Source organism: Lithobates pipiens, unplaced genomic scaffold (genome assembly GCF_037356315.1).
Source record: "Lithobates pipiens isolate NorthernLeopardFrog02 unplaced genomic scaffold, aLitPip1_a1.2 Scaffold_8, whole genome shotgun sequence".
Taxonomy (NCBI): Eukaryota; Metazoa; Chordata; class Amphibia; order Anura; family Ranidae; genus Lithobates; species Lithobates pipiens.
In genome coordinates this window covers 654,552,791-654,576,606 of record NW_027507903.1, presented here as the reverse complement: position 1 = coordinate 654,576,606, position 23,816 = coordinate 654,552,791, and the positions used below count along the sequence as shown (strand labels likewise).

The 23,816-nt window shown below is 44.8% G+C and overlaps 1 protein-coding gene across 1 annotated transcript in view; it reads left to right on the top strand.

The window, feature by feature from the left end:
- Window positions 1–21,915, top strand: part of LOC143962471 (uncharacterized) — a 48,886-nt gene extending 26,971 nt beyond the window's left edge. Inside the window, exons 6-12 of the mRNA XM_077471745.1 lie at window positions 2,289–2,330; window positions 7,132–7,173; window positions 9,277–9,318; window positions 11,646–11,687; window positions 11,897–11,947; window positions 21,603–21,754; window positions 21,841–21,915. Coding sequence (XP_077327871.1) covers window positions 2,289–2,330; window positions 7,132–7,173; window positions 9,277–9,318; window positions 11,646–11,687; window positions 11,897–11,947; window positions 21,603–21,754; window positions 21,841–21,915 — 446 coding nt within the window. The remainder of the gene's footprint in view (window positions 1–2,288; window positions 2,331–7,131; window positions 7,174–9,276; window positions 9,319–11,645; window positions 11,688–11,896; window positions 11,948–21,602; window positions 21,755–21,840) is intronic.
- The last annotated feature ends 1,901 nt before the right edge of the window (window positions 21,916–23,816 follow it).

Below are 23,816 nucleotides of genomic sequence, written 5' to 3'. Positions count from 1 at the left end.
CACCGTTATCGTACAGCCGACCGCCGCCTGAAGAGATGGATATCTCGGTTGTGGCAGCAGCTGCTGCCGTTACCGAGATATCCCTCTTCAAAAATAGGACGTACATCGTCGTGCGGCGGTCGACAAGTGGTTAAACACCTAATACCACTTTTCTGAAAATATATATAATGATATGAAACTATATTCACCATTCTTTTGTATTAGAAAAGAGACAAATGGAGAAATAATGCTCAACATCGTACACAAAGATTAAATTCTAAGGGACATTGGTTGCAACCAGATTCAAAAGCCTTACATACAGGGAAGTCCCAAGTGGCTCGTAAGGTGCTCAAACAATGCAGACAGGATGTGTGTGCCTTCATGAATTATTAATGAAGGCGTTCACATCTGTGTCAACATTCAGGCCGAACGGAACATAGGTCCTCAACCTATATATCCAGGCCATTTCTTGTCTGGAGATCTCCCTAACGAGTGACCCGCCCCTCCTATGGGGTCTGTACTTATCAATGCCCACATATAACGTATTGGAGGGGTCCCTGTTATGTACTTGATCAAAATGGCGTGACACCGGGTGTTTGTCGAAACCCCTCCTAATGTTACCAATGTGTTCATTGAGTCTAGTTTTTAGTGCCCTTTTGGTCCTCCCTACATATTGGAGGCCGCAAGGGCACTGTATCAAATACACTACTCCTTCAGATGAACAAGTAATGAATGATTCAATGTCATACAATCTTAGTGTACTTGTAGATGTAAAATTATTGATCCTCCTGTCCCTACAGCTATTTAAAGTGCAGATCTGGCAATTTCTACATTTACAGTATCCCTTCATATCATGAAAAAAGGATCTGTTGACCTCTGGGGGGTCGTGCACACTTGGTGCCACACGGCTACCCAAAGAGGATGCCCCCTTAAACACCCCCTGTGATTTAGTTGGTAAAATCGCACCAAGGACTGGGTCGCTTGTTAGCAAATGCCAGTGCCTCTGTATTAGTTGTTTAATACTGCGGTGCTGTGCTGAAAAAGTAGTAATAAATGGGATCCTATTCTGTGCCTCCACGTCCACAGGTCTCCTGTCATCTAGCAGAATCGCCCTCTCTTTCTCTCGAACCGTTTGAAATGCTTTCAATAAGAAATCATTAGTGTATACCTTTTCTAGAAACCTATTTGAAAGGAGGGTTGCTTGATCCTCAAAAGTGCTGATTTCGGTGCAATTGCGTCTTAGGCGCGTAAACTGCCCCTGAGGTACAGCTCTCAACCAGGGTTCATAATGACAACTGTCCAAAGGGATGTAGGGATTGCGGTCCGTTGTTTTAAAGAAAGTAGATGTTACAAAGCGGTTATCATCTATCCTAATTTTCAAATCCAGGAAGCAGATTTCTTCCTGGCTGGCCTCAAAATTAAACTTGATGCCCCTATCGTTCATATTGAGGGTGGCCATGAATATATTTAATTCAGTTTCAGCTCCATCCCATAGGAGGAGGACGTCATCGATATAGCGTGCCCATAGGACCACTTCCGGCCTCCTGGGGGCATTTTTTGATTCTTTATGGTTTATTTGTGGAGGACTTTTGTTCACAGTTTTCTATAAAAAAAGTAGTCTGCTGTGATTTATATACTCGGACTTATTGTTCATACACTGGGTGTGTGTTTTGTGTAGAGTTTTTTTAGTGCCTATATTATTATAGGCATATGTTATGTGACTTTATACCGCAAGAAATGAGTGATTTGCATTTATAATTTATATATGTATCTTGTTATTTATGACACAAGTGTACACTAATTTATGTGTAGAGGATACTAACTGTTCACGATTTTTCAATTGTTGCACAATTTGATATCTATATGATTTAGTGCGGCTTAGTATTTTTCGTTTTGTTACACCTGTCTTAATTCCTGTTGTTTTTAATTACAATACTACGGAATGCTAATTCAGTAACTCGCCCAAATACAAATCTCTTTTGCTAAATACTCACCCCTGAGGAAGGAGATACGTGTACTCCGAAACGCGTTGGGTGCAAGAGTACTGTATACTACTGTATGTACACTGGTGACAATGTTGTAAATGCATTCCCTATGCTACATGTTTTATACTACATATTTAATAAAATAAATAATTTTTGTATTCAAAATACTTGTTTATCTTGTACGTGCCTTAAAAGTCCAACACTAGGGGTTTTGTCTTTTAGTTTCAAATACTGGATGTGGCAGTAAGAAATGCATAAAATTGCCGTTCTATATACATTTCTTTCAAGGAGCATTCACTTATATGAATTCTTTTCCATTCTCAGATAAAAATATTGAAGAAGAAATTACACAACTTAAGGCTAATGGTAAGTATGTAATCACCCCTGATTGCTTTTGCAAATGGTTTTCATGAATGCACAGAAGTGAAGTCTAATGGAAAGTGCACACATAATTCTGTGGAGGAGGAGGTTGTGGAAGGAGATCCTGCATACATAATTCTGTGGAGGAGGAGGTAGTGGAAGGAGATCCTGCATACATAATTCTGTGGAGGAGGAGGTAGTGGAAGGATATCCTCCATACATAATTCTGTGGAGGAGGAACTAGTGGAAGGAGATCCTCCATACATAATTCTGTGGAGGAGGAGGTAGTGGAAGGAGATCCTGCATACATAATTTGTGGAGGAGGAGGAGGTAGTGGAAGGAGATCCTGCATACATAATTCTGTGGAGGAGGAGGTAGTGGAAGGAGATCCTGCATACATAATTCTGTGGAGGAGGAGGTAGTTGAAGGAGATCCTCCATACATAATTCTGTGGAGGAGGAACTAGTGGAAGGAGATCCTCCATCCATAATTCTGTGGAGGAGGAGGTAGTGGAAGGAGATCCTCCATCCATAATTCTGTGGAGGAGGAGGTAGTGGAAGGATATCCTGCATACATAATTCTGTGGAGGAGGAGGTAGCGGAAGGAGATCCTACATACATAATCCTGTGGAGGAGGAGGTAGTGGAAGGAGATCCTGCATACATAATTCTGTGGAGGAGGAGGTAGTGGAAGGATATCCTGCATACATAATTCTGTGGAGGAGGAGGTAGTGGAAGGAGATCCTCCATACATAATTCTGTGGAGGAGGAGGTAGTGGAAGGAGATCCTCCATACATAATTCTGTGGAGGAGGAGGAGGTAGTGGAAGGAGATCCTGCATACATAATTCTGTGGAGGAGGAGATAGTGGAAGGAGATCCTGCATACATAATTCTGTGGAGGAGGAGGTAGTGGAAGGAGATCCTCCATACATAATTCTGTGGAGGAGGAACTAGTGGAAGGAGATCCTCCATACATAATTCTGTGGAGGAGGAGGTAGTGGAAGGAGATCCCCCATACATAATTCTGTGGAGGAGGAGGTAGTGGAAGGAGATCCTCCATACATAATTCTGTGGAGGAGGAGATAGTGGAAGGAGATCCTGCATACATAATTCTGTGGAGGAGGAGGTAGTGGAAGGAGATCCTGCATACATAATTCTGTGGAGGAGGAACTAGTGGAAGGAGATCCTCCATACATAATTCTGTGGAGGAGGAACTAGTGGAAGGAGATCCTCCATACATAATTCTGTGGAGGAGGAGGTAGTGGAAGGAGATCCCCCATACATAATTCTGTGGAGGAGGAGATAGTGGAAGGAGATCCTGCATACATAATTCTGTGGAGGAGGAGGTAGTGGAAGGAGATCCTGCATACATAATTCTGTGGAGGAGGAGGTAGTGGAAGGAGATCCTGCATACATAATTCTGTGGAGGAGGAGGTAGTGGAAGGAGGCCCTGCATACATAATTCTGTGGAGGAGAAGCGTAATAATTAGGGATGAGCCGAACGCCCCCCAATTCGGTTTGCAGCAGAACATGCGAACAGACAAAAAAAATTTTGCGAACACCGTTAAAGTCTATGGGACACGAACATGAAAAATCAAAAGTGCTTATTTTAAAGGCTTATATGCAAGTTATTGTCATAAAAAGTGTTTGGGAACCCGGGTCCTGCCCCAGGGACATGTATCAATGGATTATTTTTTTTTTAAAGCAGACATTTTTTCGGGAGCAGTGACTTTAATAATGCTTAAAGTGAAACAACAAAAATGAAATTTTCCTTTAAATATCATGCGGGGGGGGGGGGGGGGGGTCCTCTTAGTCTGTCTGTAAAGTAGTGCATCTTTCCCATGTTCATAACAGTACTGCAGCAAAAAGATATTTCTAAAGGAAAAATTTTCATTTAAAACTGCTTGTGGCTTTAATGAACTGTCGGATCTTGGCAATATTGAAAAAAATGGTGTGGGTTTCCCCCTCGTCCATTACAAGGCCCTTCAAGTCTGTTATGGATTTTAAGATTAACCCTGCGCCAAAATAAAACAAATGAATTTGAGTCCTCTCAAAATCCATACCAGAGCCTTATCCGAGAATGCAACCTGGCAGGCCTCAGGAAAACGGGAGAGGTGGGGCGAGAGCACCTCCTCTCCTGAACCATAACCGGCCACATGCCCTCAACATGAGGAGGGTGTTTTGGGATCCCCTCACAACCCTAGCCCAGTGGTTGTGGGGGTCTGCGGTTAGGGGGCTTATTGGAATCTGGAAGCCCTCTTTAACAAGGGGCCCCAGATCCCGCCTCCCCCCATGTGAAGGGGTATGGGATACATTGTACTCCTACTCATTCCCCCAAAAAAAGTAAAAAAAGTAAAAAGCACAGGTGGCAGTTTTTGACAAGTCCTTTTTTTTTTTTATAAAGTCCCACGATGTCCATTCATCTTCAAACATGGTGCAGACGGCCCCTTTTTTTGCTTTGACAGCTGTTATATAGGAAGGGGGGCATCCGGTGACATAACCGGATGATCCTGTCCCCTCTGACATCATGTGATGTCATAGTAGGGCAGGGTCACCCATTTATGTCACCAGGTGGCCCCACCCTCATCTATATAAGAGCTGTCATTGGGAAAAGGCTGCAGTCATTGGGGACACCTCCCATTCAGGTGGAGTGTTTCAGTTTTTCTGGGGTTTTTTTCTCTGGATCGTCGGTGCTGTGATTGAAGATTGATGAACATCGCAGAACACTATTTTGTTTTTTTAATAATGGAATTGTCAAAAACTGTCTGCTGTCATTTTTACTTTTTTGACACTTTTGTTTTACCCCATACCCATTAACGTGGGGGGCCGGATCTGAGGGCCCCCTTGTTAAACAGGGCTTCCAGATTCCGATAAACCCCCCCACCCGCAGACCCCCACAACCACCAGGCAAGAGTTGTGGGGAAGAGGCCCTTGTCCCTATCAACATGGAGACAAGGTGTTTTGGGGGAGGCCCAAAGTACCCTCCCCATGTTGAGGGCATGTGGCCTGCCAGGTTGCGTGCTTGGATAAAGGTCTGGTATGGATTTGGGAGAGACCCCCACGACTTTTTTTTTTGTTTGTTTACATTTTGGCACAGGGTTGTCCTTAAAATCCATACCAGACCTGAAGGGCCTGGTATGAATTTTGGGAGGGACCCCCATGCCATTTTTGTTTTAATTTTGGCGCAGGGATCCCCTTAATATCCATACCAGACCTGAAGGGCCTGGTATGGATTTTGGGAGGGACCCCCATGCCATTTTTGTTTTAATTTTGGCGCAGGGATCCCCTTAATATCCATACCAGACCTGAAGGGCCTGGTATGGATTTTAGGGGGACCCACATGCCATTTTTTTAATCATTTTGGCATAGGGTACCCCTTAATATCCATACCAGACCTGAAGTGCTTGGTATGGATTTTGGAGGGGACTCCCATGCCATTTTTTTTATTAATTTTGGTGCTGGGTTCCCCTTAATATCCATACCAGACCCACATGGTCTGGTAATGGACTGGGGGGGGGGGGGGCTCACAGCATTTTTTTTTCAATGATTTGTATGTATATTGCAACAATATTTGACAATACATTACAGCCACGACCAGTTTTAAATGACATTTTTTCCTTTAGAAATGTAAGAAGCCTTAAATAGTGTGGGGAGTGGACTTAGCCCCCGAGCCATGATTGGACAAAGGCACCATGCCTTTGGCCAATCATGGCTCTCACAGCGCGCTGTGATTGGCCAAAGCATGCAGGTCAGGTGGTAGGAGAGGAAGGAGATCCTGCATACATAATTGTGCGGAGAAGGAGGTAGTGGAAGGAGACCCCAAAGACATAATTCTTTGTGATAGAGGGGCAGTAGGATGAGTCCCTACATATATAATTAAGTAGAATAAGAGAGTAGTGGGTAATGGGTAGTAGGGAACTGCTTTTGTGCATTGATGGATTTCCGCCCTTGAACATCTGAGAGTTTACACAATCATGTCATATTTCCATTTACAGTTAGCATACAGCCATTATATACTATACCTTTCTATATAACACAGCTGTGCCTCCCAATCATGGAAATATTTGCTATTGTGAGTTTTCAAGCACTCAGCTGCTGAATGCCGAGACAGGCTGTCAGGATTTTGCAAGCTCCCTGTTAAAAAGCCAAGATCAGCTATTATATACCATAATCATTTTCTATTTGTTGATTCTTTGAATACCATTTTCAGGACTCGCCATTTGGCCCCAGTGCATCTTCAGGTTACACTCTGCTTATGCTGGGGGGCTAAGAGTTTTTGGCCTTTTTCTACTATTATTCTTTCGAATATTCTTTTTTTTTTTATCTGGCATGGATGTAAAATATCCTATAAAACAATTATACTAAAAGTTTTGGAGCTGAGAAATTTGCTGGCACACCTGTCTTAATTCCTGTTTTTAATTACAATACTACGGAATGCTAATTCAGTAACTCGCCCAAATACAAATCTCTTTTGCTAAATACTCACCCCTGAGGAAGGAGATACGTGTACTCCGAAACGCGTTGGGTGCAAAAGTACTGTATACTACTGTATGTACACTGGTGACAATGTTGTAAATGCATTCCCTATGCTACATGTTTTATACTACATATTTAATTGAATAAAAAATGTTTATATTCAAAATACTTGTTTATCTTGTACGTGCCTTAAAAGTCCAACACTAGGGGTTTTGTCTTTTAGTTTCAAATACTGGATGTGGCAGTAAGAAATGCATAAAATTGCCGTTCTATATACATTTCTTTCAAGCATCAAAGAGCATTCACTTATATGAATTCTTTTCCATTCTCAGATAAAAATATTGAAGAAGAAATTACACAACTTAAGGCTAATTGTAAGTATGTAATCACCCCTGATTGCTTTTGAAAATGGTTTCATGAGGAGGTAGTGGAAGGATATCCTGCATACATAATTCTGTGGAGGAGGAGGTAGTAGAAGGAGATCCTGCATACATAATTCTGTGGAGGAGGAGGTAGTGGAAGGAGATCCTGCATACATAATTCTGTGGAGGAGGAGGTAGTGGAAGGAGATCCTGCATACATAATTCTGTAAAGGAGGAGGTAGAGGAAGGAGATCCTGCATACATAATTCTGTGTAGGAGGAGGTAATGGAAGGAGATCCTGCATACATAATTCTGTGGAGGAGGAGGTAGTAGAAGGAGATCCTGCATACCTAATTCTGTGGAGGAGGAGGAGGTAGTGGAAGGAGATCCTGCATAAATAATTCTGTGGAGGAGGAGGTAGTGGAATGAGACCCTGCATACATAATTTTGTGGAGGAGGAGGTAGTGGAAGGAGATCCTGCATACATAATTCTGTGGAGGAGGAGGTAGCGGAAGGAGATCCTGCATACATAATTCTGTGGAAGAGGAGGTAGTGGAAGGAGATCCTGCATACATAATTCTGTAAAGGAGGAGGTAGAGGAAGGAGATCCTGCATACATAATTCTGTGTAGGAGGAGGTAATGGAAGGAGATCCTGCATACATAATTCTGTGGAGGAGGAGGTAGTGGAAGGAGATCCTGCATACATAATTCTGTGGAGGAGGAGGTAGTGGAAGGAGATCCTGCATACATAATTCTGTGGAGGAGGAGGTAGTGGAAGGAGATCCTGCATACATAATTCTGTGGGGGAGGAGGTAGTGGAATTAGATCCTGCATACATAATTCTGTGAAGGAGGAGGTAGTGGAAAGAGATCCTACATACATAATTCTGTGGAGGAGGAGGTAGCGGAAGGAGATCCTCCATACATAATTCTGTGGAGGAGGAGGTAGCGGAAGGAGAACCTGCATACATAATTCTGTGGAGGAGGTAGAGGAAGGAGATCCTGCATACATAATTCTGTGGAGGAGGAGGTAGCGGAAGGAGATCCTGCATACATAATTCTGTGGAGGAGGTAGTGGAAGGAGATCCTCCATACATAATTCTGTGGAGGAGGAGGTAGCGGAAGGAGATCCTGTATACATAATTCTGTGGAGGAGGAGGAGGTAGCGGAAGGAGATCCTGCATACATAATTCTGTGGAGGAGGAGGTAGCGGAAGGAGATCCTGCATACATAATTCTGTGGAGGAGGAGGTAGAGGAAGGAGATCTTGCAAACATTATTCTGTGGAGGAGGAGGTAGTGCAAGGAAATCCTGCATACATAATTCTGTGGAGGAGGAGGGTAGTGGAAGGAGACTTTGCATAGCTCTGCTTTGCTGTGCATTGCCAAATTCCTTGTGAACCGTGAAATTGCAGCACACAAATAAATGCATAGATGGTGGAGAAATATCCAAGCCTGCAAAAAAGAGGGAACTCTAATACTGAACTCCCTGGGGCACAAGGTACACTAACGTCTACCTAGGCCAAAGCCAGTCAACCAAGTACTTGGTAAAGGGCTCTCGTGTAGAGAGACCCCTCCCCCCCCCTCCCCTCACAGTTGGGAAGCGGTTTAAGGCCAGAGAACCTCCCTCAACATCAATGCAGGCCCCAATAACCTGCACCCTCCAACTCAGTGTGTGTAAAAAAAAAAAAAAAACACCACACATGCAGTGCTAGTACCCTTGCTAAATTAGTGCCAAGTGCAGCTACACCAAGGCAGGCCTTGTAGCCAGTATCAAATTATCTCTCTCTATCTCCTCCTTTCTACCTGTTTTCTAGGCTCTCTTTATCTGTTTTCTTAGAAAAAAAAAACTTATTCTGTACAGAGCTCAATAGCTCAAGCTTAAATATACTGTACATACACAACTGAAATGGTTAGGGAAGTGACTCATCCTTCTAATGTCAATTTCTGAATCAATTGTAAAGCTTTATCGCTGTCCGTGTTCTGAACAATTGTAGTTCTGAGCAGTCACATGTTTTCTGCGTAGTCCGATTACCCCTATGGTCTGAGGAGAGTTTTGTTGTCCAATGTTTCTGATTTATATTTACTTTTTTTTATTATTATATTTTATTCTTTAGATTCTGCATTGAAAAAGGATGTATCTGATCTACAGAAATCAGGTAATTTCAGGAAATTCTCAAAAAGCTCAAATCATTCTTTTGGATAGAAAGCAGAAGGATTGGAATCTCTGAGTTTATTTATTTGCGTCCCCACTTGAGGAGTTCCACCCTGTATATATGTCCTGGTGACCATTCTCATTTAGAGAGAAAGTGAAGGAAAACAACATTACAATGTTCAGTCTCTTCAGCTTTGTGTTTTTTCTATCCAGTTGCCAACATAACGGATGACCCGAACAAGATAAACCTGATTAAAAATAAAGGTAAACATTCTGCATTCTTTATTGGGTAGCACTGTGGCTAAGTGGTTAGCAATTCTGCCTAGCAGAAATAGTATGATAATATGTGTGTGTGATAATATGTATAATATATATAAATGTAAAGCATGGCGTAATTTGACAGCTCTATATAAGTACCTGAAATAAATTATGAAACAGAAGTTCAAAAAGTGATAGCTATCTCTACTCTTCTCCTTCCTTGGCCTAATGCAGATCTGATGCTGCTGTAGGTGCTCTGAAATCAGGTAGCACCTTTAGTTATGGAGTCCCACCATGAACCTTTATTTATGGTCTTCATCCATAGGCCTTTGCTTATGGAATCCCAACCTTGACCTTTATTTAGGGTCTCACCATCAACCTTTAATTCAGGCATCTCTCTATGGACCTTTATTTATGGATAGGGATGGGCGGAACAACCCCCTGTTCGGTTTGCATAAGAACTTTCAAACATCGCAGACTTTGGATAGAAGTAACGGGTGCAGAAAAATTGGGCTGGGTGTGTAAGTGGTGCATTCACACCGTAATCCTATAGAGGTACTCTTGATGAAAGCAAAAATTGGCCTTGCTGTCAAAAATTTAAATGATATTCACCTGTCAAATAGGTGCAGAAAAATTGGTCTTTACGTGTTAATTATTCCCATGAAACTTACACCGAAAAAAAAGGAGGTGGTGGAAGGAGATCCTGCATACATAATTCTGTGTAGGAGGAGGAGGTAGTGGAAGGAGATCCTGCATACATAATTCTGTGGAGGAGGATGTAGTGGAAGGAGATCCTGCATACATAATTATGTGGAGGAGGAGGTAGTGGAAGGAGATCCTGCATACATAATTCTGTGTAGGAGGAGGAGGTAGCGGAAGGAGATCCTGCATACATAATTCTGTGGAGGAGGAGGTAGTGGAAGGAGATCCTGCATACATAATTCTGTGGAGGAGGAGGTAGTGGAAGGAGATCCTGTATACATAATTCTGTGGAGGAGGAGGTAGTGGAAGGAGATCCTGCATACATAATTCTGTGGAGGAGGTAGAGGAAGAAGATCCTGCATACATAATTCTGTGGAGGAGGAGGAGGAGGTAGTGGAAGGAGATCCTGCATACATAATTCTGTGGAGGAGGTAGTGGAAGGAGATCCTGCATACATAATTCTGTGGAGGAGGTAGGGGAAGGAGATCCTGCATAAATAATTCTGTGGAGGAGGAGGAGGTAGTGGAAGGAGATCCTGCATACATAATTCTGTGGAGGAGGAGGTAGTAGAAGGAGATCCTCATACATAATTCTGTTGAGGAGGAGGGTAGTGGAAGGAGACCTTGCATAGCTCTGCTTTGCTGTGCATTGCCAAATTCCCTGTGAACCGTGAAATTGCAACACACAAATAAATGCATAGATGGTGGAGAAATATCCAAGCCTGCAAAAAAGAGGGAACTCCAATACTGAACTCCCTGGGGTGCAAGGTACACTAACGTCTACCTAGGCCAAAGCCAGTCAACCAAGTACTTGGTAAAGGGCTCTCCTGTAGAGAGACCCCTCACAGTTGGTAAGTGGTTTAAGGCCAGAGAACCTCCCTCAACATCAATGCAGGCCCCAATAACCTGCACCCTCCAACTCTGTGTGTGTAAAAAAAAAATACACAACACACATGCAGTGCTAGTAGCCTTGCTAAGTTAGTGCCAAGTGCAGATACGCCAAGGCAGGCCTTGTAGCCAGTATCAAAATTATCTCTCTCCATCTCCTCCTTTCTACCTGTTTTCTAGGCTCTCTTTATCTGTTTTCTTAGAAAAAACAAAACCTTATTCTGTACAGAGCTCAATAGCTCAAGCTTAAATATACTGTACATACACAACTGAAATGGTTAGGGAAGTGACTCATCCTTCTAATGTCACTTTCTGAATCAATTGTAAAGCTTTATCGCTGTCCGTGTTCTGAACAAAATTGTAGTTCTGAGCAGTCACATGTTTTCTGTGTAGTCCGATTACCCCTATGGTCTGAGGAGAGTTTTGTTGTCCAATGTTTCTGATTTATATTTACTTTTTTTTATTATTATATTTTATTCTTTAGATTCTGCATTGAAAATGGATGTATCTGATCTACAGAAATCAGGTAATTTCAGGAAATTCTCAAAAAGCTCAAATCATTCTTTTGGATAGAAAGCAGAAGGATTGGAATCCCTGAGTTTATTTATTTGCGTCCCCACTTGAGGAGTTCCACCCTGTATATATGTCCTGGTGACCATTCTCATTTAGAGAGAAAGTGAAGAAAAACAACATTACAATGTTCAATCTCTTCAGCTTTGTGTTTTTTCTATCCAGTTGCCAACATAACGGATGGCCCGAACAAGATAAACCTGATTAAAAATAAAGGTAAACATTCTGCATTCTTTATTGGGTAGCACTGTGGCTAAGTGGTTAGCAATTCTGCCTAGCAGAAATAGTATGATAATATGTGTGTGTGATAATATGTATAATATATATAAATGTAAAGCATGGCGTAATTTGACAGCTCTATATAAGTACCTGAAATAAATTATGAAACAGAAGTTCAAAAAGTGATAGCTATCTCTACTCTTCTCCTTCCTTGGCCTAATGCAGATCTGATGCTGCTGTAGGTGCTCTAAAATCAGGTAGCACCTTTAGTTATGGAGTCCCACCATGAACCTTTATTTATGGTCTTCATCCATAGGCCTTTGCTTATGGAATCCCAACCTTGACCTTTATTTAGGGTCTCACCATCAACCTTTAATTCAGGCATCTCTCTATGGACCTTTATTTATGGATAGGGATGGGCGGAACAACCCCCTGTTCGGTTTGCATAAGAACTTTCAAACATCGTAGACTTTGGATAGAAGTAACGGGTGCAGAAAAATTGGGCTGGGTGTGTAAGTGGTGCATTCACACCGTAATCCTATAGAGGTACTCTTGATGAAAGCAAAAATTGGCCTTGCTGTCAAAAATTGAAATGATATTCACCTGTCAAATAGGTGCAGAAAAATTGGTCTTTGCGTGTTAATTATTCCCATGAAACTTACACTGAAAAAAATCTTGCAGATGAAATCAGCACCCACAATGCTAGGCAGCCTAGAAGTCTTGCAGAAATTCTACAGCCCTAAAACACGTAATCAGTGGCATCAGGGGCTTCCTAGCTGCTGGTAATCCAGGACCGATTCATTTTGATAAATGTCAGACGGTCCGCGGAATCTGTGGACAGACATGTTCTATTATCAGTAGGGATGAGCCCGATGCGTTCGACTCGAACATCGGGTGTTCGTCCGTTCACCTATTCACCTGTTTGTGGCAAATTTGAAAGCAGCGGAACACCGTTAAAGTCTATGGGACAGTCACATGAAAAACCAAAAGTGCTCATTCTAAAGGCTTATATGCAATTTATTGCCATAAAAAGTGTTTGGGGATCTGGATCCTGCCCCATGTATCAATGCAAAAAAAGTTTATAAAAGTTTTTTCGGGAGCACTGAGTTTAATAATGCTTAAAGTGAAACAATATAAATTAGATATTCCTTTAAATATCATGCCTGGGCCTCTGTGACCCAATACCCCTACTGCTGGGTATTTGTGACACATTAGATGCTCCACAGTCCAAAAAACTATTTGTATGTTATGCCGCTTTCTATGCTAGAAAAGCAATCCTGTTACAATGGAACAGGCCCCTTCCCCCCATGTTCCAACAATGGCAATCCCTGATAGATCTAGTGCTGCTAGTATACAAGCTGACACACATGGGATGTAATTGCCCAAAACAATTTGACAAGCTATGGGTGGCCTGGGTCTGTGAACGACCGTTGCCTCTGGGCTAAGACTCAGAATGAAGTAACACAGCTGATCTGAGATAGCTAGAACTGCACACAATGTTTAATGATGGTGACTCCTGGAAGTGGAACCCGTTCATTCCCTCCCACCCTCCACCTCCCTTGTTCCCAGCTCGCCACCCTCCCTCTCCCCTCTCCCCCTGGTCAACTGGGGCTTCTCTTCTCCTCTCTCATATACTTTCAGCTTACCCCGCTGTGCTCCTGACAATAGTTTCCTCCTTACTGATGTTCTGATATCAAATTGCCATGAATGTACAATGTGCAATTGAATGTACCACTGTTTTTTCTCTGTTTTGTCTGAAACTGAAATAAACTTTTGTTTAAAAAAATATATATATCACGCCTGGGGGGTGTCTATAGTATGCCTGTAAAGTGGCACAGTTTTCCTGTGTTTAGAACAATACCACAGCAAAATTAAATTTCTAAAGGAAAAAAAGTAATTTAAAACTGATCGAAGCTATAATGTATTGTCGGGTCTCAGCAATATAGATAAAACTCATTGAAAAAAACTTCATGCCCCCCCCCCCCCAGTCCATTACTTGGCCCTTTGGATCTGGTATGAATATTAAGGGGAACCCCAAACCAATGTTTTTTTTAATTGCGTGGGGGTCCCCCCAAAATCCATACCAGGCCCTTCAGGTCTGGAATAGATTTTGAGGGGAATCCTGCGCTAAAATAAAAAAAAAAACGGCGTAGGCCCCCTCCCCCAAAATCCATACTAGACCCTTATCTGAGCACACAACCTGGCAGACAGGAAAAGAGGGGGGACAAGAGAGCATCCCCTCCTGAACCGTACCAGGCCACATGCCCTCAAAATGGGGGGATGCTTTGGAGTCACCCCCAAAGCAACTTGTCCCCATGTTGATGGGGACAAGGGCCTCATCGCCACAACCCTTGCCCAGTGGTTGTGGGGGTATGTGGGCGGGGGCTTATCAGAATCTGGAAGCCCCCTTTAACAAGGGGACCCCTAGATCCCGGCCTCCCACCCTATGTGAATAGGTAACGGGTACATTGTACCCCTACCATTTCACAAAAATAAGTGTCAAAAATAGTAAAAAAAAGACAGGAGACACTTTGGGACAAGTCTTTTATTAAAAAATAAACATATAAAAATGTCCCACAGTGTAGATCCATCTCACACCACCCGACGGACCGAAAAAAGCAAAAAAATAAATAAATGCCGCAACAGCTCTGCCTCCATGGGAGGCTCCCGCTGAGTGATGCTTTTTCTCGGTGACAGCTGTTCTATAGCTGAGGGCAGGGCCACTCTGTGACGTAAATTACGTCTGACGTCACGTGGCGTGATGTAGATATATATATTTATATTACATATATATATGAAGAGCACATGATATTCGTTTTTCAAAGTTAAAGTTATGCCTGAACTGCAGTTTGGTTTGGGTACAATTGTCTAAATTTAGACTTCAGCATCAGTCTGACTGGACTGTGAGATGTTCAGCCTGGCCGCAGGGGGCACAGTCTCTTCTGGCAGGCATTGAACTACAGTCTGGTTAGGTGTTTAAGTTACTCTCTCTCGGAGCCCGCCCAGTGGGAGTTGCGCTCTTGCTGTGCTTTCTGGGAGAGAGTATTTAAGATGCGGACGTCACGTGGTTCGGGGGTTCCAGTCCAGAATGATGTACTGACTTCATGGTCCTGGTCCTCCTGACCAGCCCTCAGGAAGGCTATGGCCTGGGGTGCGGATCCACCCGATCTTGATGTCTCTGGGCTGGCTAGCCCAAGGCAAGGAAACTAAAGGAGGATTCTGAGGTGGTTGGGTGCCGTCTCCGGTTTGGGAGAGACCCAGTAACTTCAAGCATTCCAGGGGAGGACTCTTCAGAAGAAGACCACGTACGGGTTAGTTCCTTAGTAAGAGCCTGGAAGGGCTGAAGTACCCAACAGAATCCGGTCTCCTGGATATCGCCAAGCTGGCTGAAAGATCTAGGTATCCTACGAGTGTTATTCAAGTTTAGTTTCCCTATGTGTTCTACTAAAACGTCTATGGCAGAGACATTATCTTGTACGTTCTACAACGTCTGTGGCAGAGACTTGTTCCTGAGTAAGCACCTTGTTGGCTGCTAGGCCTTGTGAGAGAAGGACTGTCCAACTTGAGTGAACATCCAGTTGCGAATGGCTATTCAATGGATGCAGTCAAAGTAAGCGAGTTCTTCAACATTTTGACTTTGACACTAATGCCGCGTACACACGAAAAAACAATCGGATGGCAAACTCAAGTCCGCCGGACAATCCCACCATGTGTAGCCTCCGGCGTACTTTTTTTACCCGAAAGTACGGCGGACTTAGAAAGTAGTTTTGCACTCCAATCTTCCCGTCGGACTTGCATTTCGGCGGACAATCCGGCCTTGCGTATGCTAGTCCGCCGTAATTTTGAAATGAACTGACTTTTCCCGCCCGGAGAAAAGTCTGCTCATTTTGAGCACGTCCTCGCGGGCCCCACCACCTGGTATGGACTTAAGGGGGAACCCAAACACCGAAAAAAAATCGGCGTGGGGGTCCCCCTCAGGTCCACATCAGACCCTTGTCCGAGCACGCTACCCGGCCGGCCAGGAAAGGGGGGGGACGAGCGAGCGCCCCCCCTCCTGAGCCGTACCAGGCCGTGCGCCCTCAACATGGGGGGTGCCTTGGGGAAGGGGGGGCCGCGCGGCCCCCCCACCCCAAAGCGCCTTGTCCCCATGTTGATGAGGACAAGGGCCTCTTCCCGACAACCCTGGCCGTTGGTTGTTGGGGTCTGCGGGCGGGGGGCTTATCGGAATCCGGGAGCCCCCTTTAATAAGGGGGCCTCCGGATACCGGCCCCCCACCCTATGTGAATGAGTATGGGGTACAATGTACCCCTACCCAGTCCCAGCATCCTCTGAGACTGTGACATCATAATAGGCGGGGACATCATCCGGTGATGTCCCTATATAAGTAGCCGCACGCCCGGTCCCCTTCATTGTGAGCGGAGGGAGCGACGAGGCAACATCTGAAGAGAAGAAGAGAAGAACAGAAGGCGGCGACAGCAGCGGCGGCGGCGGCGACAGAAGACCGGGCCACCACCTGTAAAAGAGCTAGAAGAAGGCGCAGTGGCCCGGCAGAAGAACCGAAGAGGGGGATAAGACCCCCGAAGTCGGAAAAAGAGGGCGGCGAAGAAGAAAGCCGGGCTCCTCCGCTAGCAAAAGAGCTAGAAGAAGATAGCGGAGGAGTCCGACGAGAAGACCCCCGAAGACGGAAGACCCCCGGAGCTGTGCAATAAACTATTTTAACCTTGTGGTTTTTTTTTACTTTATTTTACAGGTGAATGGGTAGGGGTACATTGTACCCCATACTCATTCACATAGGGTGGGGGGCCAGTATCCGGGGGCCCCTTTATTAAAGGGGGCTCCCGGATTCCGATAAGCCCCCCCACCCGCAGACCCCGACAACCAACGGCCAGGGTTGTCGGGAAGAGGCCCTTGTCCTCATCAACATGGGGACAAGGTGCTTTGGGGTGGGGGGCCGCCCCCCCTTCCCCAAGGCACCCCCATGTTGAGGGCAAGCAGCCTGGTACAGCTCAGGAGGTGGGGGCGCTTGCTCCCCCCCCCCTTTCCTGGCCGGCCAGGTAGCGTGCTCGGACAAGGGTCTGATGTGGACCTGGGGGGACCCCCGCGGCGATTTTTTTGCCGTTGGGGTTCCCCTTTAAGTCCATGCCAGGTGGCGGGGTCAGCGACGTCTCCTTCGCGGGCCCCGCCTACCTGGAGATGCGCTCGAAATGAGCGGACTTTCCTCCGCGTGTGTGGGCGAGTCCGTTCATGTCAAAAGTACGGCGGATAGTACGGCGGACTTAGTACGCCGTATTAGTCCACTGAAAAAGTGCCGTGTGTGGGCAAGTAGCCCGTTCGAAAAGTCCGGGGTACAGTCCGCCAGACTAAGTCCGCCGGATAGTCCGCTACGTGTGTATGCGGCATTAGAGTACCTGAACTTCCTTTCCAACCCTCTGATCCCAATTTAAGAGACTGTTTCATTGTCTACGTTTTGCAAATAAAATCCATTCAAGTGGATCTGTTGTCAGTCTCTCGAGTTACTGGGCCATTACCAGGGGGCACCCCTAGACGTGAAACGAGGAGAACAGAAGGTAACGGTAAGCCCAAATCTAACCAGCAGCTCCTTCGGGGGTAGTGCTACAGACAGGAAAAGTAATTGATGGGATTTATGTTCCTCCACATATTCTTAGATTTACAAGCTAAGGTAATACCAGAAAAGACTTCAGGGTAAAGAAGGATAGATCTTTACCCTGTGTCGTTAAAGTCTGTTCCAGGGCTGGTTTTATTGGGAGTCTGATAGAGCTCTGGGTGAGACAGACTTTCAGGTCTTGATTAAGGCGGGGGAGAGTGTGTGTCTCTATGTGAGGAGGCAACTAGGAGCATGGCTGCTTGTTTTCCCTAACTTTGGATACAAAGTGTTTGCGTTTGGAAGGACATTTACTACATAACCAAGGACTGGTCAGACTACTGACACCATAAGGCTCGTTAGAGCAGAAGTTTTATTTTTGTTTGATTGACGGAAAGATGCCCTTTTTCTTCTGTGTGGAAATCTCCTGTGCCTAAAACATGGTGTTTTCCTTAAGAGACTGTGAATTTGTCCCTGTCTTGGGTCTGATCCCCTACAATTGGTGGCTTGAAGCGGGCACAAACCCAGAGACTGTACCTCTTGCAGCGACATTTTTGAAAAAATAAATAAGAGCCAGCACTCATAACTACTTAAGGACTGCCTCACGCCAATATACGTTGGCAAAATGGCGCGGCTGGGCACAATCACGTACCTGTACGTGGCTCTTTAAGTGCCCAGCCGTGGGTCGGGAGCGCGCTGTCATCAGCGCACTCCCGACCTGGTCCTGAGCTCCCTGACCGTGGCCACGGGACCAGCGGACCTGATCACCGCTGGTGTCCCACGATCGGGTCAGAGAGCTTTAGAACGAGGAGAGGTCTGTGTACACAAACCTCTCCCCGTGCTTCCTAGTGTGGCTGTCACCGACCGTCTGTTCCCTTTTATAGGGAAAGACGATCAGTGACGTCACATGCCAGGCCACGCCCCCTACAATAAAAAAACATATAACGTCACACATAACCCCTACACTGCCAGTGTCATTTACACAGGAATCAGTGCACTTAAATGGCACTGATTGCTGTATAAATGACAATGGTCCCAAAAATGTCACAGTCACAATAAAAAAAATTTTTTTTTTTTTTATTAATTCACTGGTACCAGTAAACTGATAAGAGACTGCCCATTTTCCCTTGGAGGTCCTTTCAGGTGACACAGAGAGCCCCCATCCAGAGTTAGACCTGCCGGGCCTGCCCAAGACCTGGGAAAACTTTGGCACAGCCCATCTTAGGGACCCTACTTTAGCTAGGGCAAAGGAACAGGTAAAAGTGATAAATGGGGTACCCCAAGAACTAGGGGAGGAGGCCATATTCCCATTCTTTCCCACATATCATGCCCACCCTCTCTCTATTCTCCATCACTCTCCGCATCTCTCTCCCCCACCCCCCCTCTCTCTCACTTCCCCCTCTCACACCCCATTCTCTCCTTCTCTCTCTCACCCCCCTCTCTCTCTCTCTCTCTCTCTCTCTCTCTCACAAAACCCCTCTCTTTTGCTCAGCCCCCCTCTCTCGTGAAATGCCATGTTGGCACTTTGCAACACAAAACCAACTTTATTATTTCAGTTTGAGCACTCAGGCTCAAAAAGGTTTGCCATCACTGATCTAGGACATTTCCAAAGTAATATTTTATGCCGTAGTTATATGATTTTAGATCTTTGAATGATGTTGTACTAATAAAAGTATTACATAATTTTAAATATATATGTTGTGATAAGTGCCCTTTAAAATCCCATTAAGGGAATTTTTTTTTCAGTGATAAAGGGATGATGGCATGTAGTAGAGTACCCCCATTGCCCCCACAAAATTTACAGTGGTGTGAAAAAGTGTTTGCCCCCTTCCTCATTTCCTGTTCCTTTGCATGTTTGTCACACTTAAGTGTTTCGGAACATCAAACCAATTTAAACAATAGTCAAGGACAACACAAGTAAACACAAAATGCAATTTGTAAATGAAGGTGTTTATTATTAAAGGTGAAAAAAAATCCAAACCATCATGGCCCTGTGTGAAAAAGTGATTGCCCCCCTTGTTAAAACATACTATAACTGGTTGTCCACACCTGAGTTCAATTTCTCTAGCCACACCCAGGCCTGATTATTGCCACACCTGTTCACAATCAAGGCATCACTTAAATAGGAGCTGCTGGACACAGTAAGGTCCACCAGAAGATCCTTAAAAGCTACACATCATGCCGAGACCCAAAGAAATTCAGGAACAATTGAGAAAGAAAGTAATTGAGATCTATCAGTCTGGAAAGGGTTATAAAGCCATTTCCAAAGCTTTGGGAATCCAGCGAACCACAGTGAGAGCCATTATCCACAAATGGCGAAGACATGGAACAGTGGTGAACCTTCCCAGGAGTGGCCGGCCGCCCAAAATTACCCCAAGAGCGCAGCGACGACTCATCCAAGAGGTCACAAAAGACCCCACAACAACGTCCAAGGAACTGCAGGCCTCACTTGCCTCAGTTAAGGGCAAAAATGGCCTGCATGGCAGAGTTCCAAGGAGAAAACCACTGCTGAGCAAAAAGAACATCAAAGCTCGTCTCAATTTCTCCACAACACATCTTGATGATCCCCAAGACTTTTGGGACAACATTCTGTGGACCGATGAGACAAAAGTGGAACTCTTTGGAAGGTGTGTGTCCAAGTATATCTGGCGTAGAAGGAACACTGCATTTCATAAAAAGAACATTATACCAACAGTAAAATATGGTGGTGGTAGTGTGATGGTCTGGGGCTGTTTTGCTGCTTCAGGACCTGGAAGACTTGCCGTGATAAAAGGAACTATGAATTCTGCTGTCTACCAAGAGATCCTGAAGGAGAATGTCCGACCATCTGTTCGTGTACTCAAGCTGAAACGAACTTGGGTTCTGCAGCAGGACAATGATCCTAAACACACCAGCAAGTCCACCACCGAATGGCTGAAGAAAAACAAAATGAAGACTTTGGAGTGGCCTAGCCAAAGTCCTGACCTGAATCCTATTGAGATGTTGTGGTATGACCTTAAAAAGGCCGTTCATGCTCGAAAACCCTCTAATGTAACTGAATTTGGACAATTCTGCAAAGATAAGTGGGCTAAAATTCCTCCAGGACGCTGTAAAAGCCTCATTGCATGTTATCGCAAACGCTTGGTTGCAGTTGTTGCTGCTAAGGGTGGCCCAACCAGTTATTAGGTTTAGGGGGCAATCACTTTTTCACACAGGGCCATGATGGTTTGGATTTTTTTTCACCTTTAATAATAAACACCTTCATTTACAAATTGCATTTTGTGTTTACTTGTGTTGTCCTTGACTATTGTTTAAATTGGTTTGATGTTCCGAAACACTTAAGTGTGACAAACATGCAAAGGAACAGGAAATGAGGAAGGGGGCAAACACTTTTCACACCACTGTATTTTCAAATGTTTTACTGTCATTTAATAGCATAGTTACACAGTACAATACAAAATTGTAACACAAAGCTAACACAAGATTATTTGAACGGCATAAGTAAAATATTAACATTGAGTCTAACTCTTGAGGCTGAGTGCCCCGGAGCTTCAGGGGCTAGCGGCTTGGGTTACTCCCGAGACAGAGGTCGCTAGATTACGTGGGAGCACTAGTACTGCTTGAGCAACAATTTTAATTAAAGGAAAGTAGAGTAGAAAGGAGCGAAAGACTAGAGCTGAAAGAGGGGGAGGTGGGGGGCAGGATAAGAGAGCATAGGTTAAAGGGAAGAGGTGGTCGCAGGGCTCATGCAGGCCTGGGATCGCTGTTGTCAACGTGTTATTGAAAAGCTGCAATCAGGGTTCCAAAAGGCTGGAGTCTAAATTGGAAGACAAAAAGTGTTTGACCCAAGGTTTCCATGTCCTACTATGTCGAGGTAGACGATCCTGGATCGTTGCTTCTATTTAACTGTGGATCATGGCCTGGGTAACTCTGTTTTTCACTTCTGCAAGCCCCCACAAAATGTATGTCTGCATGCTGTTCCTGATTTCCTTTTATTATAATTTTACCGTCTTGGCTATAACCATAAACAATCCAGCATCACCCACCTAATCCTCTTTCCTGCTCCCTCAGGCTCCTCGAATACATTATGCAGTGAGGGATGGAGCCACTATGGACTCAGCTGTTACTACTTGTCTTCAGACTCAATACCATGGATCGACTCCAAGAAAGAGTGCGAGAACAAGGGGGCCCACCTGGTGGTCGTTAATGGCGAGGAAGAGATGGTATGCACAGATATACAATTCCTATTGTATTAGTCCCATTGTCTGATCAGATCACTGTCAGCAGCATTTGATTTTTATGCTCCCAGCCTCACCCTGGGAAGAGATTGTCCAGTTTGCAGGACAACAATCTAAGCACTGGTAGACTGAGAGATTATGACTGAGTCAAATGAATAGTTAACCCTTTGCACACACACGGTAGCCAACACTACATGTTTTAACAGAAATCTGTACCCTTTATAGAATCTCTTGGTGAAATTCTGGCATTTAAATAAATGTGTCACTTGCTGCCTCATCCGGACAGGAATGCAACAGAGCTTACACTGCTGAAGCTTCTTCACAGAGACAAAGTTCTTTCTAAACAGAGCGTTCAGCTTCATGATTATCAAACAAAAAAAAAGGTGCAGGAATTAAATACAGACAAAAATGAACTTTAATGGCATCCCAGTCTTAGTCCATTGGGTTCAATATTTACCCTTTGCAACTATAACAGCTTCAACTCTTCTGGGAAGGCTGTCCACAAGGTTTAGGAGTGTGTCTATGGAAGTATAATTTGTGAGTTCAGGCACTGATGTTGGATGAGAAAGCCTGGATCGCATTCTTCGCTGTCCAGAAGGTTTTGGAGTGTGTCTATGGGAATGTTTGGCCATTCTTCCAGAGCATTTGTGAGGTCAAGTACTTATGTTGATGAGAAGGTCTGTTTTGCAGTCTCCACTCGAATTCATCCCAAAGATGTTCTACAGGGTTGAAGTTAAGACTCTGTGTAGGCCAGTCAAGTTCCTCCACCCCAAACTCCCTCAAACATGTCTTTATGGACCTTGCTTTGTGCGCTGGTGCACATTCATGTTAGAATAGGACGGGGCCATGCCCAAACTGTTCCCACAAAGTTGGGAGCCTGGAATTGTCCAAAATGTCTTGGTATGCTGACGCCTTAAGAGTTCCCTTCACTGGAACTGAAAGGCCAAGCCCCACCCTGGAAAAACAGCCCCACACCATAATCCCCCCTGTCACCAAATGATTTGGACCAGTGTACAAAGCAATGTCCATAAAGACACTGGAGATTGGGGCCTGGAGAATTGATTAGGGGGGCAGCGCCCCTGTGCCCCTAATGGAGTGGCTGCCACTGCAATCCAATGCACCTCATTTCTTTTTAGTGTTACAAATCAAGACTTGATGGACGTTCTAGTTCCTTCCCAGTGTATTAAAAAGTAGAAAGAAAACATTTTGGCTGGAGTTCTAGCCAGGCCACTGGCATGTTTAGGAGGTCAGCAAGGAAAACCTATATTCTTCTCTAATTATAGGTTTACTTTAGGGGAAAAAAAAACAACTTTCTTATGGATATCCTTCTGGCTTCATGGTTCAAGTATTACCAATACACCTGAGTAATTCAAAGAAACCCTCTTTATTCTATGAAGCCAGATCCTCCTCTTCTTGGGTCCCTCTTCGGTGCTCCTGGCCCCTCCCTCCTGTTGTGTGCCCCCACAGCAAACAGCTTACTATTGGGGCACCTGTCATATACCTGGTGGGTAGAGCTTGGTCTATGCAGAGGAAGGCCTCTTTTACACCTCTGACTCGGGGGGGGCCCTGGTAGAGTATGCAGGTGGCGCAGGAGTGCACTAGTGCTGGTAAACATGCTTGCTACTGGGCTGCTGATGGAGTAGTACAATGGATATATGGTTTAAATATTCTGCGCTTACCAAAAATAGTAATGTGAATGTGATTATGTTTATGGTTGAAGGTTTTGCTCAGTGCACAGTGTGCCACATGCATGCAAAATTGGTGCAACAGCTCCAGGATGGATACGGCTGTGACAGATATGAGAGGGTTGCCCTTCTGAAAGCTCACATTAGAGCTCTGGAGGAGCAAGTTGCAACACTGGGCAGAAAGGACAACCTTGAAAGGGGTCCTCTGGGGGCGTGGCTTGCGCGCAGCCGAAAATGGCAGCTTGAGCTGAGAGCTCCGCACATCATGCGGACGAAAAGCGACTTACCGGGCTCCCAAAACGCCATCCGCGGCACGATCGACCTCCCGCTGTCACCCGCTACCTCCGCGATCGGAATGTCCC